Source organism: Eucyclogobius newberryi, unplaced genomic scaffold (genome assembly GCF_026437365.1).
Source record: "Eucyclogobius newberryi isolate DKJ021-1_F unplaced genomic scaffold, fEucNew1.0.hap1 SCAF_2, whole genome shotgun sequence".
Classification (NCBI taxonomy): domain Eukaryota; kingdom Metazoa; phylum Chordata; class Actinopteri; order Gobiiformes; family Gobiidae; genus Eucyclogobius; species Eucyclogobius newberryi.
In genome coordinates, this window is record NW_027315834.1 from 41,010,619 (window position 1) to 41,035,690 (window position 25,072).

Sequence of the window (25,072 nt, forward strand, 5' to 3'; positions counted from 1 at the left end):
TCTGGACTCCTGAGTGGTTCTGGATCTCATTTTGGACAGACTCTGCACACGTGACTGGGCGACAGGTGTGTCGGAGGAAAGGCACTTAGCTTAACGACCATGTCTTGATCAATAAGAGTGGGAGTCTTTTTCTCGGAGGTCCACAGTCCATCTGCATCAGTCTGTCCGTCTGAGGGAGCAGAGAAGGGGGGTCTAAGGACAGGGGATGTTGGGACATTCGATAATTTCTTATGAACATTTAGTTTAATCCGTTTTTCACTGTCCCCCTTCAAGGCAACTGCTGTTGAGATTTTGGGTGAAAATAAATTGAATTAATTAATACTGGTGGAAATCCCACCAGCCTTTTAAACCCCAGTTCCCCCCTGAGAAGAGCATGGTTCTTGTAGGCCATATATTTCACATTTCTTCGGTCAGGTTTGTTTAATATTGTGACTTTTAATATGCCTAAATGTTTTGAATAATAGATAAAATTCCATTTAATTTCAATTTAATTTTGTAATGCCGAAAATCACAACAACAACAATCCTTTTGATAAAAAAAAAAGTGGAATAAGGCTATAATTGCCCATATTTAAACAAAAAAAAAAGTCTGTTATGTCTTAGAAATCAGCAACACAAGTGGAAGGAAAAATAGCTGGAGGTCTCTATATTGCCCTTTTTAAATCCAAAGCTTGTGGAAAATAAAGCATCATCTGATTTACGACCTTCACATTTTCACATGTGTATGGTACTTTTCTTTTTTTTTTAATTCTTACACATATTTTCCATGCCCTTATTTCATCACAGTCTTAATATTATGATTCAATGTTGCACCGTCCGTACCGTCGAAGCAAGTTCCAAGTTTGGAAATTGTGTTCACCGACAAAGGCAATAAAACTTTTGCGATTCGGATCTGATGATGGGTGTTTTAAAATTGTTTACAGCCTACTACGATTAAAGTCTTTTTTGTTTGTTTTCTTTTTCTTCTTCTTTCAAATGCGAGCGTTTCCAGTGCACAACCCGCGTCCTACTTGTGAACCTACAGCAGGGCGACTGTGCGCGCTCCCGTTACGCGCTCGCCATAGAAAACAAAGCTGAACGCCTTCCATAATAGCGAGCGCTGCAGACTGAGGACTACGCGACGTTTATCCTGCCCATCAAACGCTGAATATGGATTTACTGCAGGCGTAGCATTGTTGGAAACCCAAGTCCTCTCGGCCGCGGTGACAACGGGACATTAGTGAACCGACGAAAATAACACCAGTGTTTTTTCTCCTCCTCCTCTCGGGGTGCTTTGTCTTATACCACCTACCCATAGCAAGCCGCCGTTCCCGTTTCAATCGCAGCGCATTCAGCTAGTGACCACTACTAGCTGCAGCCGGGATGTATAATCATGTCACCACCTAAACGTGCCCGCTGCTAGGAAAGACGGGAGTGTGACGGAAAAGCAGAAACGTTCCCTTGATCCCAGCGGGCTGTCACGGGGACTGGATCCGCGTTAGCCACGGCCGCGGAGCCAACTGTTCTCGGCGCCATGGCGGAGCAGGGCTACTCGTCTTGGTGAGTGCGCACGGGGCTGGGACTGCTGTAGCCGCGCGGCGTTAGCTGCGGCGACTAGTGTCGGCGCGCCGTTGACAGCGAGATTATAACCGCGCGCGAGGAGCTACGGTGCCGAGATGAGGCCCAGAATGTTTGCTGTATTGTTGTGTTCATCGTCAAAGTAAATGACATCCGAATTAAGTTAGATTTCCTGCAGCTTTTGTAATGCTAACAGCTTAGGCTAGCAGAGGCTAATCAGACGCAACAGCTGATGCTAACGTTATCCAGCTCTAATGAAATGGTGCTTTTGTGGCAAAGATGCTATGGAGCTAGTTAACATGCTAACGGGATAATAATGCTAATATGCATTTATGTCACTTTGGGGCTGGCACGCGCGTCCTAAACACGCAGAAGAGGTTGAGTAAAGGAGAAATGGCGTGAATGTAGGTTGCACAGACGGTTTGTGCAGACAAAGTAACACATTTTCGTGTTGTATGACATAGCAGCCCGAGGTAGCGATTCTCATTTACCCGCAACACACACAAAAACACAGCTTACAATTAGGTGTAATATATTTTAGGTGAAACTAATTATAGATGATGGAATTGTCCATCCTTTTTCCTGCATCATGGCTAGTTGACATTTAGGGCTCAATTTCCATAAATGGCACCCGGTTACAGGTGGATAGGAAATGCGACAATCACACAGTGATGTGAAATTGTGGGGTATGTTATTATTTTTTAGTATTAATAATATTAATTAATGAGAAGAACAGATGAGCCATTTAAGCAGTGTCTGAAGTCACACAGAGGTCCACATAGTACCAGATGTTTTCCCAGTTTGACACTATTCTGAACATGGATATTTTAATACCTCAAAAAAAGCCACATGGGGTATAACCTTTATAGAAAAAACAGTTTATTGACACTGCTAACAAATTAGGTGATACTATTATTAAGATTCAAGTTTGTTTTCAGTAAGACCAGTGTGGGGAGCTCAATGTTTAGAGCATCCGACACATACCCGAATGTGTTTCAAACACAAGGACACTTCACCCAACAAACACACTTGGAGTGAATGAGCAATGCATAAAATTGTAAAAGAAAATTTATATTTTAAAGCTTTAAAAATTGGTACCGATTTAACATTTTGTGAAAGAGCAACGTATTCTTGTAATAACAAAATCTGCCTTTTTATCTTAAGACTTTTGGAGTTACCAAAATAAAGGAATGATACCTGAGATGCTCTGCCAGTGTCAATTTGGGGCTAAATATGTTGGTTTAAAGCTGAATTTTACTCCTCATCCTGTGCTTTGTTTTTCTGTTGAAACTTTTGATCCCATAGAGTAATTCTGTTTGAGCGTGACGTCTACGCTCTGAATATACAGTTTGGATTGTCTCTGGTTTCTCTGCTGTGATTGGTGGCTGTATGTCACCATCCGTTTGTCATGTCAGGGGACTTGTCCTCTCCTAGTTTCTTCCTTTCTTGAACTTTACTAGCCGCTTGTAAAAGTTCATATTATGTAAGTTTGTGGTTGCAATGGAGCGCTTTACATAGTGCCTGAAAATTGTAATTAATTCATGCAGATATGACAGCTTTTGTTGATAACCTTCAAGGTGCAAAAGTCAGAAAACTTATTCTATATTGAGATTACTGGCAGTGGAATTTGGAAATGGAAAAAGAAAGAATATTCCGAAGAAAATGACATGCAAAACTGACCCTGACTGTTGGGAAATTATATCTTTAGGTTGTCTTTTTTCCCATCTAGATTTAAATTCTTAAAGACAATTTTCTGTACAAATGAAGTGCTTTCTAACTACTTTGTGTATTTTTTGAACTTAAGGATAACCATGGCCCTACGCTTGCTTCAGCTGCTTTAGAGCATCATTGAGCCGTTTCAATCTGATGGATTACTGAGGCACCTGTTGCTCATGCCCAGAGAAAAGCCATCACTTAAGATAAGCCTGTGATCTTATTGGCCTATAGTTGATTTTGAGTTGTACTTTTTTGGGGGGGAGGGATGAGCATAGCTGTTAACGTTTGTGTAAAAACTTTGATGCGTTGGCATAAGTAATTCCTAACTATTTTTGAAACCTAAACCCACAGAGTTGACAAAAGATTACACCAGGTAGGGGCGTAGCTTTTCCCCCCATTATTTTACTGACTGTAAATCCTACTAAATATAGAGTTACAAATTCAAGCTTTTTGTTCTTTGGCTGCATTCATAAACACCACAGGGTCTGATTGCAGATGCTGTCCTTGGTCATGATGCAGTCCATGGCTCTACATACATAATTGGATCAGAAAGTGGAGGCAGATAAAAGTTAATTCCCAGGCGGAGGTGCCCACCCAGTGCCTACTGTAAGCTGCTGTAAATACAAGCACCAATGATCAAAGCCTGTGAGTCACAATTTCTCTCCAAGTGTGTTAGGAAAGACTGGAGTGAGATGTTATTTCTGTCATGCAATCTTCCATAGCAGTAATGAGAGGTCCTTATTGTTTCTTGGTGACCTGAGTCTTAGTGGTCACGTCTTTCATTCGACTGGATAATGGAGGTCGCCATTGGAATTGTGTTATTGAGACCCAAGTCTGTCGGCAAACAAGGGCGTCTTATGGCACTTTGGGCTGCCATCCAGGCCTCAACAGTCCGGGATTGTATTTTGTTTTTAAATGTTCCATTCATCTATAGCACCCATGTTCTCCAGGCTTCTGTGCAGAGCATTCTGACTAACCCGTTCGGTTGGAGAATATGAATTAGCTGTGTGGCAGGCGGCGGGTTGAAGCAGCCCGTCTATCCCTTGGCCTGTGCAGTTGACAGTGGCTCTGACATCATTAGCAACTGTGTGTGTACTGAGAACAAGGTCAGGGTTTTTTACGCCTGGAGCAGTTGGGCAGACTCTTCACCTTTTTTAACATGTGAAAACACAGAAGGTACTATATTAGGCTGTTTGAGTCCTGATTATCGCTTCACAATATTGAAAATGATAACAAAATGGCTATGAAGTGGGTCTTGACCAATATGTATTTTTGAGGACCGATATAAAATGAGGTAAATTGGGTTTATTAAAGAGACATTTACTGTTATTCTGCCTTTTAACAGTATGTTTGCATAACTTCTACCATTGAAGTGAATTATGAGCCTGCGGTGAGCCGAAAGATGCATGTACAGTCCATCGCAGTAATTAATATGCAGAAACCGACCATTAACCCCTCTTTTCACGACTAATTTTCATGTCAATGTGGGTTCAGTAAACACCGATACAGCCACAGTCACTTTACAGAGGCAATGTTTACAATGTTGTAGCACTTCATATGCTAAGCGCTAACAAAAGTGAACCAAAGAAACAATTCTTTACAAAAAAAAATATTTGTAAAGAGTTGTTTCTTTGACAACTCTTTACAAATACATTTATTTTAATCTTGACTTCATACAATTGTCTGAAGTGAATATAAATGTGCACTGTCTATGGTGACAGCCCTCTAACTACTCCACTGGCACTTAAATTAAACGAATAAGTCCTATGTTGTCACTGGTGTAACATTTTTTGCTGATGTTGAACTATTATTCTTGAGTTAGTAGCTGAGTTCAGAGTATTTAAATCCAGCGCTGCCATGAATGGTCAGAGCGCGCACAAGAGCGTCATTCAGCTGCTCTACGACGTCTTAGACACACAAATTATTACACCGATAAATGGTGCTGCAGTAAATATTGGATTCATTTGTGTGTAAATTGGATGAAATGGTTGTACTCTAGAGTGTCTAACGCGCCTATGAAATATCAGCCATATCAACCAGATTTTGGCTGATTGCCGTCATTCAAGTCGGTAGGTCGGATTTTATTTTCTTTTTTTTTAAATATATTTTAAAATCCTCGCACAGGTTTTGCAGACAATTTTCTTTTCTCAGAAATGAGCGCTTTGCATTGAAGCCTTATTGGTATGCAAATATTGAATAAAATAGTTCTCTACATCTATACTAGTCCAACCACAGGAAAAGAGCCATTAGCAGACAGACAAGACAAGACAAACAGAGCAGCGGTGCCTCCGCGCCGTGCTAAACTTTGAAAGTGGCGAACGAACCCGTGACAGGCTTTGCAGTGTCGGCGCCGCACCATTTTTCTTATTGTCACTACGTGATGTGAGCACTTTTTGACCGTGACACAAAATATCTTCGCCGCCGCTGCCCTGGGCGTGCCTACCAGGCACTAGATCATACACTCCTAACTGAATCTGACTTCCGTAAGTTTGGAGTGTATGATCTAGTGCCGACCCAGCCGGTCTGCACGCTTAGGTAAAACAAAACCTATCAAAAGTGCAGCAATTTTCATATCTTATGATCCCCACTGATGATTTTTTTTTCCGCTGCTTTTGGATTCTCTCTCAAAATGTGACTTTCTCGAAACGTACGGCCTGTAAATATGAGATAAAATGTTTAAGGTCGGGGTTTATTATTTTTATTTTTTTTATCCAGCTCGGTCGGGTTACCACACACAATTTTTTTTCTTCTTGGCCTTACTATATAAAGGGCGGTATTTAACATACACAACAATTTCAGCTATATTTAAACAAAAATATGTGTGCCCTACAAACTGTTAAAATTGAACAACGGAGACAAATCCAACACTAAATCAAGGGTAATCAAATATTTAATAAGGAAAATCATAACTAAAAAAACTTTTTAAAAAATCCCAATACATTTCTTGGTATTTGTATTATTGTGATAGGATTATTAGATAATGCAATATTGAAACTTTTACGATGTATTGTGCAGCCCTAGTCCTGATGCATTTGCCACACCTCGTTCTCCACTTAAGTGAACTGCCGGAAATGACAAAAGAAAGAGGTGCGGATACGTTGCCGTCAGAAGCAAAAGTGCGCTGGGCGGAATAAGATTAATATTAGAACATCCGAAGCCTGCTCGCTACTCGTAGATGGAAGAAATGAATGTCTCATTTGAACACTAGCGGTCTCACACTGTGAACTACAACTCGAGGATAATAATTTCAGGCTACTAAACAATGACTTTCACCTCTGTATTCACATCTAACAATTGTCTATTTAGAGGGACAATTGTCTGTAAATGTCCAAAAGCCTTTGTGGTTTTCAGTTTTGGTTCACCTTTTCAGAGGAACCACCCACACATGATGTTTGTTTGAATGCCCGGTGGAAGTTTGGTGATTAGGAAAGGCAAAGACATTTTTGTGACAACATGCAACGTTTTGCCAGTAAAGTTGAGGAGATTTTTAACCAATGCAGCGTACAGCTGTGTTTCCCAACCGGGGGAACGGGTAGCGGTGAGAGATGTGCATAAAATCCATAATATGGCAATTGTTGTTTTTAGAGATTTACAAAATGATATATTCATGTTTTGTACAATAATTGAACCCCAACATAGGCATTTAAAGTCACAAGTCACAAGATAATGCAAAAAAATTATACTTTGGTTAATATTGCCTTCCCTTGGTACGGGAACCTGGAGGATACGTGACAACTTTCAATGGTTTCATATTTTAAAATAATGGGAACTTCTATTCACCTTATTCCAGAAGCCCGTCTTAGTGCTGCCATATAACGTTATCCTTCTTCCGGTTATATTAGTTAACGTAGGGCTGCCTAGCGTGGCGGCAAGACTTTTCCCTCATTGTCCACTTACGGCAACAGAGTTCCCTTTTGACCGGAAGTGCAAAAGTGGGAAAAAAGAGGAAAAAGTGGGCTGGGAATAAGGTCAATACGAGCAATCGCAATGACGTCGCATCCAGCTGCGGTAGCCGCGCGGCAGGCAGGACACAATACTGCGACTGGAGCAATTCTACCAGTGGAGCGTATAAACTATAGCTAATAAACAGTCAAATCACTAGATTTGAGGGCACTATCTTGCATTGTCTTGATTGTGGTTGTGAGCAAAAACATCAGGGTCTTGGGGGAAAGTTTTAGAAAGTTTACTGGAATTTTTACACTCATTCACTTCAGTGTCAGTGGAATAAGAGATGCCACTGCACAGCCTCACATTTGCCTCTCTCTATTGGGCTGTACAGTCAACAACGCCCCTATAACTGAATGATTAAAACATAATAATCACTTACAAACATAACGGCGATGTACAAGGGAAATCGGTTTTCAGGAAAAGTGAGATCTGAATATAGTCAATGGACACAGTCCTCTGCAGAGTGCTTTTTGTTGATCGTTTGACTGGCAGATTTGGTGCAAACTGCTCTAAAACTCTCCTAAACTAACTCGACGCTGTATCCACGCAGAGGACAGAGGCTGTGGGCTTTTTCTTAAGTTTGTCCTGGAGCTACTAGCATGAAGCAATGCTAACATACAGCTGATATGCTACTGTTGTTCAACCTGCTTTAAACCTAAACATACATACATATCACATTCACATAAAAACACTGCACACAAATAAAAATCCTCAATGTCCGTATAGCTGCAGTCACAGACAAATGGAATGTCTTTAACTAGAGGTAACGGGTTAGTTCAGTAAAGAAGCCCACATTGTATGCACATAACTTATAACCCTAATCCAAGTGGGCCAATCTAATGAGAAATACTCATTTTGATTTGTCGATAAGCAGAAAGTGGAGATATTATTTTTTTAATTGCCTATGGGGACTGAAGAAAATCACTTTTTAAAGTGAATACGCGTTTGAATAATCGTGATTACAATTATGACAAAAATAATCGTGATTATTATATTTTCTATAATTGAGCAGCCCCATTGTATTGTATCAACCCGAGTTTGGGGGAGTGTGAGCCAAAGCTTATGGGGACTCCAGACTAAAAAGGTTGTAAACCACTGGCGCACAATACAAAATAATCCTAAATGTCGAGTGAAATGTGTCATCATTCTGCCAAAGAAACTCACATCAAGGTTTGTTTGAGGATGTTTAATTAAAAAGATTTGTGTCGTAGCCTCTTCATTTTGTTACAAACATTACCCTGGAGTGAGGTAAACGGTTATTCTCGCAAATGACCAAAGTAGCACAGCGAGAATAATGAGAATGTTATATTTATACGCATAATAGGAGCTACTTGGGTAATTCAATTTGGTTTGTTTTTTGAATGTCTACAACTTGTTTTCTTGTTTTAATTATACTATACTACAAATAGTAGAAAAAGCTTCAGTTGTAGTCATCTGGACTCAGTTTGAAAAAATAGACGTTTCGACTCTCATCCAAGAGTCATTGTCAATAACAGAATTTAGGTCGAGAACTCCGATATTAATACTGTTCTGTGGTAAGACCCGCCCATTGGGAGGAGCCTTCCCGCCTGGACGAATGAGGGATTACACCGACATATACTACAAATAAATTAAAATATTAAAATACATTCACAATCATGACAAGAACTTAATTTTTGGCTAACACTTAATTATATTAATAATAATAATAACATTGTATTAAAGGGAGAGTTCATCAGTGCAAGGCCGATATGAATGAACTTGCTTGTGTTTTGTGTTTTCAGGGCGTATTCCCTGGTGGACTCCAGCCAGGTGTCTACCTTCCTCATCTCCATTCTTCTCATCGTCTATGGCAGCTTCAGGTGTGTTTTATATTCACTTGTGACTTTACCTGGACTAATTGTCCTAATCTAATGTACCAATTTATAATGCAGAATATAGAGAAGATGTTATCATTTAGGAGGATATAATTAAACATATAAAAAAGAAGACTCAAAGATTTAGGCCCTGAATATTTTTCCTCCCCTTGATGTAAATATATCTTTGCAGCAGCATTTTCAGTTCTTTAATGATACATTTTTTTCCCCATTTAACCAATATTCATGAATTTAGTTTTCAGAAATTGCAAATGGACTTGTACACATCTTAATAGCAAAGAGCTTTCACTCTATGGTTAACCCTGTCTATCACCAGTGCCAAGGGACAGCGCTGGTTTTATCATTTATTAATACCACAGGACTGAGGCGGCGTGTCCTGAAGTTTAACCACACGTCTCTGTCTGATCCTAAACTGACACAATCGCCAAGCCGCTGTTGTACTAAACAACCCCATGGGGTAACAGACAGCACGGCCACGCAAGCTTTTTGTGACAGTGGTGATAATGTTGAAACGGTATGGTTTATGTTCCACATTACGGCACCTGAAGCAGCGACGCTCCAGCTCCAAAGCCATTCCACAACAGACCAGGGCACGTTGTTGGTGATATAAAAACATACAGCTTGTCAATCCCACACTTTTAAGATAAGTTATGCCTTTATTGTCCACACATGGGAAATTTCGATGTTGCAACACAGGTAGATACAGGGGGAAAGGACAGATAACTTATAGGAAGTTTTTTTTAAAAACACTCTTAATAGAAGAACTCTTATAAACAAAACTCCTGTAGACAGAACCTCTCATATCTTAATAGAGAATGGAGGGAAAAAATAAAGAATAAAGAATAAATAAAATAAAAATAGCTAGCATAAGACAAAATAATACTAATAATAATGGTAAAGTAAACACTCACACAATCTTATATGCACATGAATATGATATTGCGTGTGAGTACGACAGTAATTGCACATGAATATGACGGTATTGCACATGAGGCCTATACACCATGTAATCGTATGTTTAGAGTGCGTGGAATTAACGAAGGCACGTTAAACCATCCTTGGAGGAAAATGCAACCCCGTATGAGGCATAAAAAATCCTGGGGAGAGCACTGGGAATTGTTTCAAATTAAGAAATCCTAAAAGGTAGCTCTGTAAGATTTAGCAGCAATCGTGTGAGTCAGAACTGATCACGCAGCTTTTCTGTTGTCACATGGTGGATGACGCTGGTCAAGCGATGAGGGAAAACTGTCAGCCTCATGTGCCACAGAACACAAGCCACTGAAACAATACAACCATCATCTTTGATTTCTTTCAGATCTCATTATACTTCCATGTTGTAAAAGGCTCTTTACTCCTCAATCTTATGATTGTATTTCTGATCTCGATCACTGAAGTGTCTTGCTCTTGTTCCTTTAATCAGATCATTAAACATGGACTGTGAGAACCAGGAGAAGGATAAAGATGGGAATCCTACAGCCGCATCGTTCAGCAACAACACAAATAACAGTGAGTTTTATGCTCGGAAAAGCTACTTCTCATCAATTAGACTGTTTTTATTTTGGCTGCACTCCACTGCCTCTCAAATAGGGATCTCACAATGTCAAATGTGGGTGTTTGGATTATTATGAAACAAAAACCACTCCCATTTACTTAGTGTAAGTCTAATATAAGTCTCACTGTAAAAATGCTTTGACATGTATTGTGTGACCTGCTTTATAAAAACTATATCATATCATGATTTGGGGTAGAATTGATTCTCTAACTCGTTTTTGACTATGCTATTATACACAGAATACGTGCGTTCTAAAAGCTGCTACCATTATGAACGAGATGGAGAAACAAACCATACACCATACATACAAGTATAGGTAGTGAAAAACTCCAGCGTGGTGTCTGGCAGATCCGTCCCATCTTCACTAGTGTCCGTCCAAACTATGAGAAACTTGGACTATTTTTTTCAATCAAACATTATTCAAAAAATCTGATTTTATGAACTTGTGTGTACATACATAAGTGAGCCTTTTCTTTTTTTTCTTTTTATCTTGTTGCCTATTTTTATTTTTATCCTATAGCAGATTTAAATAGTTTTTCTTTACGGCTTGTATAGGTTGTTTTTATCATTGTTCATTGTTCATGTTGCACCGAATCACCACAGCAAGTTCCTATGTCTGAATTCTGTTCATATAAACCTTTTCTGAACTAAAGGTTTTGGCAATTAAATTTGTGTTTTCAGTCAAGCACAGCAAATGTAGCAAACCTGTAAACCATAGCCATTTGTCTGTGCTGGTGCAGTCTACAAACTATAAAATCCTTCTTAAATTAAAATCAATGGGTTGGAACATTTGCATCAGTACAAGGCTGTGTGCCGCTATGGTATTATAAACTTCGTTACTTCTGGAAGTAATTACTATATACTATCAAACTTTGATTGAAATGTGTGTTTAATTTGTTATTTAATGGGCCAAGAAGGTGTGAAATTGTAATAATCTGGCAACACTAATGCTGCCACGTCCCCACTTAAATGAACCTTGTTGTGGAGTTTGGTATTAACCTTGGGCCTCTTGGTATCTCTTCACAGGTATTCAGACCATAGACTCAACACAGGCCCTGTTCCTGCCGATCGGAGCGTCTGTGTCTCTGCTAGTTATGTTCTTCTTCTTTGACTCCGTACAGGTGGTGTTCACCATCTGCACTGCAGGTAAATACTGATGTCAGCCATTACAGAAGCCAATTTAGTGTTATGAGCTGCACATGTCTGTAAACCGGCTCCACACTGGGACAAGTGATTTCATATTCCTTTGTAAAAGCCATTAGCTTGATCCCCCTAAATGGTACAAGCAACGGAAATGTATTATTAGTGTTCTTTGTGCTTGTCCCCAGTTCTTGCAACAATTGCATTTGCATTCCTCCTGTTGCCAATGTGCCAGTATGTGACGAGACCCTGCTCTCCACAAAACAAGTAAGTCTGACAAGTAAACCTTTGTGTCTGTTGGATTTCCATTTAATATTATATTATATGTATTGCACTTCATTGCCCCCTCTGTTGTTGTTGTTCTCAAACCCAAATACCTCTGAAAAAAGTTGCTGCTTACGCAAAGTCCTTCATACACAATGAATTCAATAGGTTGTGTTCACGTTCTATACTTTGAAGATGTGATCATCTCAGATGGTGGATTAAGAGATTAAGTTAAAGCCTGGTTTATTTGGGCAATCCAGGCTCATTAAATCCTAATTTCCATTCCACTAACATGTCTTACCAGAGTTTGCTCGGAGTTGCCGTAGTAACAAGCACTCGGGTACAAACCAGGTTAACTGTCAAGATTATTTTAGCTTTGTGGCCAAGAACGAAGAAACACTTTAATCACAAGTTTCAGCTTGTGCACACACACCTTTTTTTGTTTGGGTTATTGAAGATAAGATAAGATAAGATAATCCTTTATTGTCCCACATGGGGAAATTTCATTGGTGCAACGCAGGTAGATACAGAGGTAGATACAGAAGAACAGATCACTTATAGGAAGTCTGAAAAACACTTTCAGTAGAAGATCTCCTATAAATAAATAAAAACTCCCATAGACAAATAAATACATAAATACATAAATACCATTGCATGTGATCCCGACAGTAATTGCACATGAATATGTGTCAGGACAGCACATGAATTGCACATGAATTCCAACAGCAATTGCACATACGACAGAATTGCACATCAGTATTAGGTTAGGTCAGTATTGCGACGGGATAACGTGACGATCTCCGGGTAAGACGACTGTTCTCCACAGTTTCATGAGTTCCTCCTTTGTGGAAACGCGGTACGGCGCCGGCCGGGAGGCGGGGCCGGGGGGCGGGGCCGGAGCCGGGGGACTCAGAGCCAAAACACATCGCAACGACACGACGAAAACACTCAATCCAGCCGAATAAAGTCAAAACAAGTTAATTTAAAGCGATTCCAGTGCGTGTCCCGATCGTTCGTGAAGTTCCTCTTTCATATAAACGTGTATATAAACGTGTACCGACGACACGCCGTACTTTAGCGCGGCCGGAGGGCGCGGGGGGGGGGCTGGTGGGCTCACTCGGAGCTAGCTCACGTCACAACAACACAACGAACGCAACGATGAATGAACATGATACACATGCTGTTCTAATGTTAGAACAGCATGTGCCAGGAAAATCGGCTCTTTATTTTTATTTATTTTCTTTTTATATTTTTTTGTTTTAGCCTGAAGGCTTTATTTGACAGGACAGTCGTTGCGTGAAAGGGGGAGAGAGGGGGTAGAGATAGTTTAAAATGTCAAGGGCTGGACTCAAACCCATGATGCCACAGTAGCAGCAGCCACACATGTGCAACGTTTAACCACAGCACCACCAGCGAAGCACTCGTACTTCAATTACATTCCAATACTTGCAGAATGCCAGATTTTTAAAGGTAATTGAACTGAAGCACCAGGTCATATTATCAGACCACTGTAAGTCTATTTAATGTGGCTTATTACGTCATAAGGCGCTGGTACAGCTGGCAGCCCGGTGTAAACGCTCTCTCTTCTTTCTCACACTTATTGTGCTTTATCTCCTATATTTTGTAAATATAGTTAGTATATTTTTTCTATTTTACTGTACGATAGGGACACGCGCTGGAATAGTTTTTTAATTCAACTGTTTTTGACTTTTTTCGGCTGGATTTGAGCGTTTTTCGTTGCGTTCGTTGTGTTGTTGTGACGTGAGCTAGCTCCGAGCGAGCCCACCAGCCCCCCCCCCCGCGCCCTCCGGCCGCGCTAAAGTACGGCGTGTCGTCGGTACACGTTTATATACACGTTTATATGAAAGAGGAACTTCACGAACGATCGGGACACGCACTGGAATCGCTTTAAATTAACTTGTTTTGACTTTATTCGGCTGGATTGAGTGTTTTCGTCGTGTCGTGGCGATGTGTCTTGGCTCTGAGTCCCCCGGCTCCGGCCCCGCCCCCCGGCTCCGGCCCCGCCCCCCGGCCGGCGCCGTACCGCGTTTCCACAAAGGAGGAACTCATGAAACTGCGGAGAACAGTCGTCTTACCCGGAGATCGTCACGTTATCCCGTCGCAATACTGACCTAACCTGATACTGATGTGCAATTCTGTCTTATGTGCAATTACTGTGAAATTCATGTGCAATCTATGTGCTGTCGTGACACATATTCATGTGCAATTACCGTCGGGATCACATGCAATGGTATTTATTTATTTATTTGTCTATGGGAGTTTTTATTTATTTATAGGAGGTCTTCTACTGAAAGTGTTTTTCAGACTTCCTATAAGTGATCTGTTCTTCTGTATCTACCTCTGTATCTACCTGCGTTGCACCAATGAAATTTCCCCATGTGGGACAATAAAGGAATATCTTATCTTATCTTATGTATCTCTCAGTTAAACACTAACCACAGTAAAATATTGTCTTCTATTGTGGCCGCAGAGCTTTCCGACATATGTTACAAAGCCGCTTTGAGTAAAAAGAGTTGGCCTTGATTTTGTTCCACTTTCCTTGTGTAGTTATATTTGTGTCACTCTAAGTCAGGGTTTAATATCACCTGTGTTTCCTCCAGGATTTCCTTTGGCTGCTGTGGGCGCTTCACACTCGCAGAGCTGCTGTCCTTCTCCCTTTCTGTGTTGTTGGTGCTCATTTGGGTGCTGACTGGACACTGGCTTCTCATGGATGGTATGTAATACTGCCCTTAAAAGGTCTCGGGCCACTAATTAACTTTCACCGAGGTCCAGTTTAGAAAAAAAATGTCCACAAGCCTAGGTCCAGAACTTTGCTGCGTTTTTGCCACTTTTATCAAATAATCTCATCATTAGGGCTGTCGCAGTAACCGCAATATTGCAATGCTGGACTATGATCACTAAAACTGCGAAAGGGCTCAAGATACCGTGGTATTTTACATTTTAATAAGACTTAAAGGAATATTGGAGGATTTTTCTCCGATTTGATTTAAATGCTTACACTGCCCCCTCACCCTCCTGTTCTTTCCAAGAGGCCGCCTACCATCAAACCTCGTGCGTGAGCAAGCAACGGCCTCGCTACACGTGCGTTTGTTTATTAGCGCGACAGATATCATCGCATCTCTCGTCTCTTCTGAGCTCGAACTCAGTCTTTCTCTGTCGTCATTTTTTTACTGTACACTGAAGGAACTCGCTAAACACATGCAATGGTGCACCGCTCTCTCTCTCACCTGGAGAAGCCTGGCAGCTCTGTGAGGATCCTGTTCTTCGATCTCTCCAGCGCCTTCAACACCATCCAGCCGCTGCTCCTGAGGGACAAGCTGGAGACTGCTGGTGTGGAGTATGACCTGGCAGAGTGGATCCTGGACTACCTCACAGACCGACCCCAGTTTGTGAGAGCCTGGGACTGTGTGTCTGACACTCGGACCTGCAGTGTGGGGGCGCCCCAGGGCACCATCCTCGCGCCCTTTCTCTTCACCCTTTACACTGCAAACCTCAGACACGACACGGACAGCTGTGTCCTGCAGAAGTTCTCTGACGACTCTACCATCATCGGACTCATCACGGACGACGATGATTCGGAGTACAGGTGACTGGCGCAGGACTTTGTGGACTGGTGTCAGCGGAACCACCTCCTCATCAACACGGGAAAGACCAAGGATATGGTGGTGGACTTCCGCAGAAACTGGACTGGACTCATAACACAGACGCACTGTACAAGAAGAGCCAAAGTCGGCTCTACCTCCCTGAGGAGACTCGGGTCTTTTGGAGTGACAGGGCCACTCCTGAAGACCTTCTATGACTCTGTGGTGGCATCACCTCCTGTAGGTGTGGCCTGCTGGAGCAGCAGCATCACAGAGAGGGAGAGGAAGAGGCTGGACAAAGTCATCAAGAAGTCCAGCTCCGTCCTGGGCTGTCCTCTGGACTCTGTGCAGGAGGTGGGGGACAGGAGGGTCCTGGCTAGATTCACATCTATGCTGGACCATGAGTGTCGCCCCCTGCAGGACACTGTCCGCTCTGGAGAGCAGCTTCAGTGAGAGACTGATCCACCCTCGCTGTGTGAAGGAAAGGTTTCACAGATCTTTTCTTCCTGCTGCTGTCAGACTCTACAACGAACACTGTTAGTCCTGAACACTCGCAATACTGACCTAACCATGTGCAATTATTGTCATGTGCAATTACTGTCGTGACACATATTCATGTGCAATTACTGTTGTGATCACATGCAATGGTATTTATTTATTTATATTTATCTTTATTATTTTCCCCCTCCATCCCTTGTTGGGTAATGGGAGGTTTTGTCTATGGGAGTTTTTGTTTATAGGAGATCTTCTACTGAAAGTGTTTTTCAAACTTCCTATAAGTGATCTGTTCTTTTCCTCTGTATCTACCTCTGTACCTACCTGCGTTGCAACAATGAAATTTCCCTATGTGGCACAATAAAGGAATATCTTAATATCTTATCTTATGCCGCACTGCTGCCTTTTCCGTAAATGAGTGGCTTACCCCCCTTTTCTTTTTTCAAGCACTCACACACCAACTCTAATAATTTTCTCAGTCAGAACTGCTCAGTGTTTGTATTAAATGTATTTATTTGAATAAACTTCTCAGACAAACGTCTCTGCTCCGCCTCCCTCTTCTGTCACAGCAACAGCAAACACGGGCTGAGCTCAGGCTGTGTCTGTTTGCCTGTACAAGCGGTCAGTGCAGTGTGTGACCCTCGAACATCTCTAGTATCTGTCCAGGGCTCGTCTGCGGCTTCAAGATCACTTTATGATCTTGTAAAAAATTGCACAAACAAGGCATTGCTCTTGACCCCCTTTTTTCCCACGTCACTTTTTTTGATAGCTAAAGTTTTGTAACATACCCGAAGATGAGCTTGATACAGCACAGTAACCTTTGTAAATGCACACTGTGTTCCCACAGAGAACAGGGTCAGGGACTGTAGTTTCAATGCTAAAAGTGAAGCTAAGGAGCTAATGTGTTAGCATGAGGCACTGACCGCATGTGCTGTGCTGCAGTGCTTTATTCAACATTCTTCTGCGATTAAATGATCCTCAATATGAAAGCCTATAAGTAACAGTGTATTCTCTTCTCGTCTATGTAAAGTCAAGCTTTATATGAATGATAAGAGGTGGCCATGAGAGAAACTTGAACAACCCTTAGCCAGTTAACATTAAATGTATTCATAATGATTTTTTAACCATCTTCAAGACAGATTTTTACAGATGCCTTTTGGTTACTGGTAGTTCTTTTCAAACATTCCACTCCTAAATAAGCCTAACTCTGTCTGCATTCAACACACATTAACTGGCTTCATTACATTACATTTAAACATTAATGAAGCATATTATTGTCTATTAACTAAAACACATTTGTTATTAATATACCACATGTGCCCTTAACTCTTTTGCCTGTGCGTCTACATTTTTTTGTCTGAAGCTCTGGGTTGAAGAATGGGTCAAATGCAGAGAATTAATTTTATCATGAAAGATTCATAAAATATATCTTTTTTGGTGAGGATCTCTGAACTTCAAAAAGACAAGGAGCTTACTGTAATGAGAGGGACTTGCCTGACGGAAAAGGAAGGAAAGGGAGGCATTGTGAGCTCGGAAGAGGGAGATTGAACTAAACACAATTGCTTTAGATGAGGTTACAATCTTTTCTATTTGGAATAGTATAGGTGATGCTATACTTTAAATTGGATCAAATAACCATGCTCTGTCTGTGTTCCCATCAGCTTTGGCCATGGGTTTGTGTGTTGCCATGATTGCCTTTGTGCGACTGCCCAGTCTGAAGGTTTCCTGTCTGCTGCTGTCGGGGCTGCTCATCTATGACGTGTTCTGGGTATGACGCACTCACTCAACGGGACATGTAGTGTAGACTCTCTAATTACCATTTGCATTTAGATATGCACATGGTGTTGATATGGTGATACACAAGAAGAGTCCAAAAGGTTTTAGAATGAATATAGTAAACACACAATTGACAAACCTCCTATGTCTTGTGCTAAAATGGAGGGAGTTGTGAAATGTTCTGATATTTGCTTAAGTCAATGTGTTAACCATACATTTAATTTATGACTGCAATTAACAATAATTTTGCTAACTGATAAATCTTGCAATTATTCTTTTGAATAATGGATAAGTTGTTCGGCTTGCAAAAGGCTAGGAAATTAGAGTTTTACTAAATTCCACTCGGATGAAGCTCAAGTGATGCTGCTCGATGGAGGAAATTGACAGTAAAAATATTATTCATCAAAAATGCCAAATGGAGACATTTCCTTCCTCTACATTTTGATGTAAATCTTGCTTTTCTGTTCTCTCGGCACATGGCATGTTTTGTCTCTGGTCCAGATAACAATTATCATTTGATTTCTATATGAGTTGACTATTGACTCAATAATCAGTTGGTTGTGATTAGGGATGTCAAGATTATTTGGTTAATCAATAATCGTCATTATTCAGGTCACAATGAAATTGTAAGGCCTAAAGAATTATAATCGTGTGAATCGTACGAGGAACAAAAAGTTCAGTGCCTGAAAAGTAGAGTTTGTCACATTAATTTGACTTTATCATTGGGAAACTTTAATTTCATGAAGCTGCTCACATACTAGAGAAAAAGTGATCTATTGGACAATGTGAATCAAAAATCGTGATTTTGTGACACGACATTTCTATAGTGGCATCTCTAGTTGTGATTCATCAATTAACTTGTTTCAGCCCTAATTAAATTACTTTCACTCATTTAGTGACTGTAATAAATGTTTATTTTTGCTGAGACTGATTTCCCTTCTTGTTTGTGCTCCAGGTGTTCTTCTCTGCCTACATCTTCAATAGTAACGTGATGGTTAAAGTGGCCACTCAGCCTGCTGAAAATCCCATAGATGTCTTGTCCCGGAAGCTTCATTTGGGGCCAGGGATGGGCCGGGATGTCCCTCGTCTATCTTTACCTGGAAAACTGGTCTTTCCCAGGTAAGGCCCATGAAGCACCAGAGCTGATACTCCTTACAATACTTTGGGTGTGTTCACTCCCGAGGTAGAATATCCACACTAGTCCTCATGATGTCAGATCTAGTTCTCTGCGCTCCACACGCCATTCGCTCTCACACTCTCATTCACACACATGTACATGAACACTGGAGGAGAGGGAGGCCAAGTGTCTTGCCCAAAGACACAACAACGGCACCTGGTATCCCCAGCGGTCTCTCATCCAAGCTCAGTTAGTAGAATGCTCAACCTCTAATTTTAATTTCAGTGTTCAAATCCCGTGTTCGACATAAAAACATGGCTGGTTGAGAGGTCAGATTAGAGTTTATTTCTCCGCTGCATGTTCATGTTTTTCTGAAACTCCTCCAACCTTGGACTAGGCTCAGCCTCTCACTTCCTCACTGCTCTCTCTCAAAATGAAGGTCAGTGTGCTAGAATTGGGATTGGGCCAATGTAGAATTATAAAGTCACTGTCGATCACTTTTGTCTCATTTTGATTTCTTCTGTCTTTTCTGTTTCCCCAAATTTTCATGAATTAATAAAGTGGAGGCTAAATACCCCAGAGCTACTCACAAACATGCAACAGAAATAAGATAATTTGGTTTTATGAGTGACACTAACAGGCTGAATGTATTGTGTCGCACAGTTCCACAGGAAGTCACTTCTCAATGCTGGGGATTGGGGACATTGTGATGCCAGGACTTCTCCTGTGTTTCGTCCTGCGTTATGACAACTACAAGAAACAAGCGAACTGCGAGGTGCCAGGGACTACCAACACGTCAGGAAGGATGCAGCGAGTCTCCTATTTCCACTGTACTCTCATTGGTTACTTTGTGGGTAAGTAGTGACAGAAACTATAGAACCATGTATTATCAATCCCATGTAACTGTTGAGACTTAACTAATATTGAACGGTTGTGTGGTCATTGTAGGTCTGCTGACAGCCACTGTGGCCTCTAGGATTCACCGCGCTGCACAGCCCGCTCTGCTCTACCTGGTGCCCTTCACCCTGCTGCCTCTGCTCACCATGGCCTACCTGAAGGTAAGTGCCAGGGAATAAGCCCAGATGAGAATATTCTGAGTACAGAGGGGCAGAATTAGCACATTCTGATAGGGTTTCATGTGTTTTAATGCGTCAGTGTTCTACCGGCGTATCTCTGGTGTCAGAAGCCAGTGTCTATTGTCCCACATTGACTCTCCCTTGCTCTTTTCTTCAGGGTATTTGCTCCTCTTCTATATTAGCCACACACTTTCATTCTTCTCCTCTCACATATTTGAGTCATATTGTCATAATAAAAAGACGCGCACAACGTTGTGCTATTCCGCTCGTTTCCCACATAATTCAAAAAAATGTATTGCTGACGTTTTGTAACGTGAGCAATAAAAGTGATAAAAGTGAAGCTATAGAGCTAATTTGTTAGCATAAGGCTCAGTGTTTCCTCTGCTTTACGATGATCATATTAAGAAAAGTAGAAAATACAGTGTTCTTCAATTGCTCTGTAAAGTGAATCTACAAGATGGGCCAATGAGAGAAACTTAGACAGTTCTTATCCAGTTAACATCATAATGATTTATCAACCATCTTCAAGACGGATAATTTTACAGATGCTCGTTTAGTTAGGCATCTATCTTATGTTATTTATTTAGAAAAAAAGTTACATTCATTGTAACAAGTGTAGAAAACAATAAAAACAACAACAACCGTCAAATCGACAGTATACAGACTGACACGGGAGGGAATATTCACTCCTGTCCCGTCCCAATCCGGTGCAATCCCTCCCGCTTCCATTTTGAATGCAGGGGCCAAAAATGCACACAAAAGCCAAATGAGGCCCAATGTTATAAAATCCTAAATTTGTATTACTTATTAATTATTTTTTACCTACAATGCACTATTCATTTTAAATAATTCCAGCAGTATATTTGGCTTCTTTCACGTCACGGCACCTCTAATCACACAGACCCTGAGCAGAGTTCAGGCTTCATCACATCTGATTCTGCACTAAACGCTGTGCCTGAGCGTTTAGTCTTTTACTTTTTAGACTAAAACTCACTGTTATTGACGCCATATTGCCTTTTTTATGCTCCTGTCCTCCTATCCCTGCTGTCACGCACCCGACTCACAAACGCACACACATAAGGAGGTGGCACACTAAAAATGTTCAGTCCAGGTGGAAAAGAATGTTAGTCTGGATTCTTGAGTCTTGGTACATGGAGTTTGGGGCGGGCTCGGGCAACGAATGCAGTACATTATACACAAAATGAATGAGAATGACATGAACATGTTCTGTCTCCCAAAGTTCCATTATTGCATTTTTTGATTCCGTACACCACGGTGAAAATGAAGCGCCTTCAGTAAGTAGACAATACTGTTAATGTTTTAACTAGAGCTGACATTCACATTATTTTAGTTGTCCACTAGTCGGCAATTATTTTTTCATTTAGTCGATTTAGTCAAATGATTAATTCTATTGTACATTGAGATTAGTTCTATAACTAGATAAAGGTAAAATATGGTGAACCTCGGTGACTATTGCGTTTCTTATCCGTCTTCTTGTGAGGCCGTGACTTTTCTCTCTTCTCCCAATGTGAATGGTCCATTGTTCATGCATCATGTTCATTTCTGCACATGCTTATCTTCCTTGCTGTGTGTCAAAGGGATGTTTTCGTCCACTTTTACAGGGTGACCTGCGGCGCATGTGGTCAGAGCCTTTCCACACAAAGAACACCACCTCACGTTTTCTGGAGGTATGATGCTCTCTGGGAGCAGAGACGAGTGCGGGGACGACTGCGGCGTGCGGACTCTTCTTCAGTCTGGAGGGAAAGGGCCCGCAATGAGGCCATGTCGTCATCACTCATGCTTTCTGCCAGTCTTCTGTGAAACCCACTGAAGAACACCAGTGTGGACCACAACTCGGACCCAGACTTTGCCTCATTGTGGCTTCGTCCTCATTTTGTTTGTAGCTCCCACCTTGGTCAAAAGCATTTTGTTGTACAGGATTTATCTTGTTTGCAGCTTTCTATCACATCTCATCTCATTTAATAGGCCTCGTTCTCAATTTTTTAAATATTCTCTGCATCAGTTAACCACTCAGACAACCTCTACGGTCCTGCCCCGTTTTCGTGGACTTAGATGTGAGACCAGACTGGGGTTTCTATATTTTTTGCATTGTCATTGTCCTTATTATTAATATTATGGAACAATTTATAGAGACGCACAGCAGCGTGTTGCTGTTGTACAGGACAGTGCAGGGGTGAAGTGGCCCCTCAGGTGTGTCCTCTGCCCCGTGTTTCATCAGACAACACTGCGCTGAGCACTCACCTTTCATCTGCTGCCCCATTCCCAGCCCTCACAAATAACTATGTATTTTATTTAGAAAAGTTTTATTCTTGGCATATACAGAAATGATGCATTATAAATTGTTAAGCAGCCCCCAGTGTTGCAGGGGCTGCATCTATTTGTATATATCTGTACACATGTATTTGCAATACCTTATTTTTTTTTATTTTATTTTTTTTGAGTTTTTGTGATCGGGTGCATGACGATTTGGACAGGAAACTAATGCCAGCCAGCAGATCAATCCTGCTACATTTTGACTGAAAACAATCTGTATTTCCTAAATCAGTCGCTGCCCTTTTTTGGAGAAAATCTACACTGGTTGATACAGTTTCCTGCTCTTGTGTTGAAGTGTGCTTGAGTTTGAGAGATGTGCAGGTGAGAAGATGGTTCTTTTAAATGGTTTTAATTTAAAATTGCGACCTTTCTTGAAAAAGTGACAATAGTCAGGTTTCCATACACCTGAGTATGTAGTTAAACATGTGACATGCCAAATGTCCTAACCCAATAATTACACTTTTAATGGCCAGTTTTATACCAGTCTTTTTCTGGATGGATGGACTTATAAACAGTGTTTTTTGGAAATAAATAAATGTTCGTTTTAAGGTTTTGTATGTCACATTTCATCAAACAAGTTTTGTACTGTTTTACTGCACGAACGATAATAAATACTAAAAGCCTGTAATCTTCAAGGCTTATTACAAATTGTGTGCAATAAGATCAAACCCATTTTTCAACAATGGACGGCTCAGTGTATCTTATCTGAACTTTGAAAATGTCAGTGTTTCACCTCGGCTGATGAAGGCCTGACTATTGTGGGTTTTTGGATTCACATACAGTTTACTGTGGTTAGGTTCAAAGTTACAAATTGTGTTCCCTGAGTGAGTGTGTGCGCGTGTGTCCGCGTTTGTGTGTGTGTTTTGTGTGCCTGATCAAATGACATTCACCAAGTCTGTAGAAAGGTGGAGACAGTTACTTGGTCATCTAAACCATGACATTGTTCTGTCCTGTGCAAACCAGTTGGATGTATTTGACTGTCATCCATCAGAAGTCTGTTTTGTGGTGCTTGGAAAGCGATCGCTGATACATACTGGAAAAGTGGTGCAGGAAGTCAATGATGTATGGACAATGATTTGTTTCTCTTTTTTTTTTAACTTTTTTAATCAGACCGTGCATGATAAGTGTACAGTGTATGATTTCTCAGACTGCCTCTACAGGGCTACAGCAGCGCGTCACATCACCACTAAGACTTGAGGTCAGAAGGGCTGCTCTGGTCAGCGCTGATCTCAAGGCTCAGTGTGATGAACTGAACATAGTGTTGGGACGAGCCCAAACTAAACATCATGGACCCACAACACCCAACACTCCCCTTCTTGGACTGAAATGACTTGGATTTATATGTATGTATACACATATATACTGTATGAAGTGTATATGTGCATAAATACGTTTATACACTGTATATGATATGGTGATACAAATAAATTGAGTTTTGTTTTTTTATAGAGAAAATTTGTTTTCACCCCATTGTTTGTAAAGCTTTTTCCTCATTAGTGCTTTAGTTTTTTTATTATCCCCATCCAGCAGAAGCCCTTACTCTTTTGATGCATTGATATTATGGCTGAGTGGATTCTGTACAGACAAATGGTGACTAAATAAATTAAGAACTGTGTAGTGAAACATGAATCCTGAAGAGCTTGATCTCAAACACCGTCTCCCTGTGCCCTGTCCTCTTTATCCTTGTTCAGGATTCTGCTGTAAATAAACATGACTCTTAACTGTACTTCTGGGTCTGCGTACTTTGTGTCTAATGGTGACAATTGAAGCATCTGCTGTGTACACAGGGCAGAAAATATTAAAATAAATCAGTATCTGAAAAAGTTTATTGCCATGGTCAGTGAACAAAATTCACAGGCTAGGAACTTGATTTGGTGCAACATACAATGAACAATAAGGAAAAATAGGAGTGGCTCAAATAGTCCATGTCCAGCGTCAGAAGGGTCGGCTGTGTTCGTCCCAGAGCCCTGGAGACGTACAGGTCCTGCAGAGATGGAAGTCTGCAGCTGATCATCTTCTCAGCAGAGCACACAATGCGCTGTAGTCTCTGTTTGTCCCTGGCTGTGGCTCCAGTGTACCACACAGTGATGGAGGAGGTGAGGATGGACTCAATAATGGCCGTGTAGAACTGCACCATCATCTCTGTTGGCAGCTTGGCTTTCCTCAGCTGCTGCAGAAAGTACATCCTCTGCTGGGCCTTCTTGATGAGGGAGCTGATGGTGGGCCCCCACTTGAAGTCCTGGGTGATGGTGGTGCCGAGGAAGCGGAGGGAGTCTACGGTGATGATGGGGGAGTCTGAGATGGTGAGGAGGAGCTGGGGGGCTGTGACTTTCCTGAAGTCCACGATCATCTCCACTGTCTTCTGGGCGTTGAACTCCAGGTTGTTACCGCTGCACCAGGACACCAGCCAGTCCACCTCCCTCCTGGTTATAACACATGACCATAAACTGTAAATTATTCATGTCTTTCAGCGTTAGTTAGTCACTGAAAAAAGTAACAAAAACAGACTTCAAATCAATCTGTGTTTTATGGCATCTGGGTGTGTTTTTACCTCTTACCAGCAGGTGGCGACCGATGACACGTTTCCAGCAACACGACGGAAATCTGATGTGGGGCCCCTGGTGTGGTTTCTGGTTTTCA

General features: G+C 41.3%; 1 protein-coding gene across 1 annotated transcript; it reads left to right on the forward strand.

Moving 5' to 3' along the window:
• Nucleotides 1-1,062: 1,062 nt before the first annotated feature.
• Nucleotides 1,063-24,158, forward strand: sppl3 (signal peptide peptidase 3). Its single transcript, XM_072455370.1, has 11 exons — nucleotides 1,063-1,538; nucleotides 8,984-9,061; nucleotides 10,497-10,582; nucleotides 11,655-11,774; nucleotides 11,957-12,035; nucleotides 14,654-14,766; nucleotides 17,791-17,897; nucleotides 18,861-19,024; nucleotides 19,686-19,876; nucleotides 19,971-20,080; nucleotides 21,721-24,158. Exons 1-11 carry the CDS (start codon nucleotides 1,513-1,515, stop codon nucleotides 21,790-21,792), a joined length of 1,146 nt encoding a protein of 381 aa, XP_072311471.1. The 5' UTR covers nucleotides 1,063-1,512; the 3' UTR covers nucleotides 21,793-24,158.
• Nucleotides 24,159-25,072: the final 914 nt, after the last annotated feature.

What these genes read in the sequence shown, in the direction of transcription:
- sppl3 (XM_072455370.1), top strand. Translation starts at nt 1,513, where the DNA reads ATGGCGGAGCAGGGCTACTCGTCTTG. An exon ending in GAGCAGGGCTACTCGTCTTG is followed by an intron (nt 1,539 to 8,983) that starts GTGAGTGCGCAC and finishes TTGTGTTTTCAG; the next exon opens with GGCGTATTCCCTGGTGGACT. An exon ending in TCTCATTGGTTACTTTGTGG is followed by an intron (nt 19,877 to 19,970) that starts GTAAGTAGTGAC and finishes TGGTCATTGTAG; the next exon opens with GTCTGCTGACAGCCACTGTG.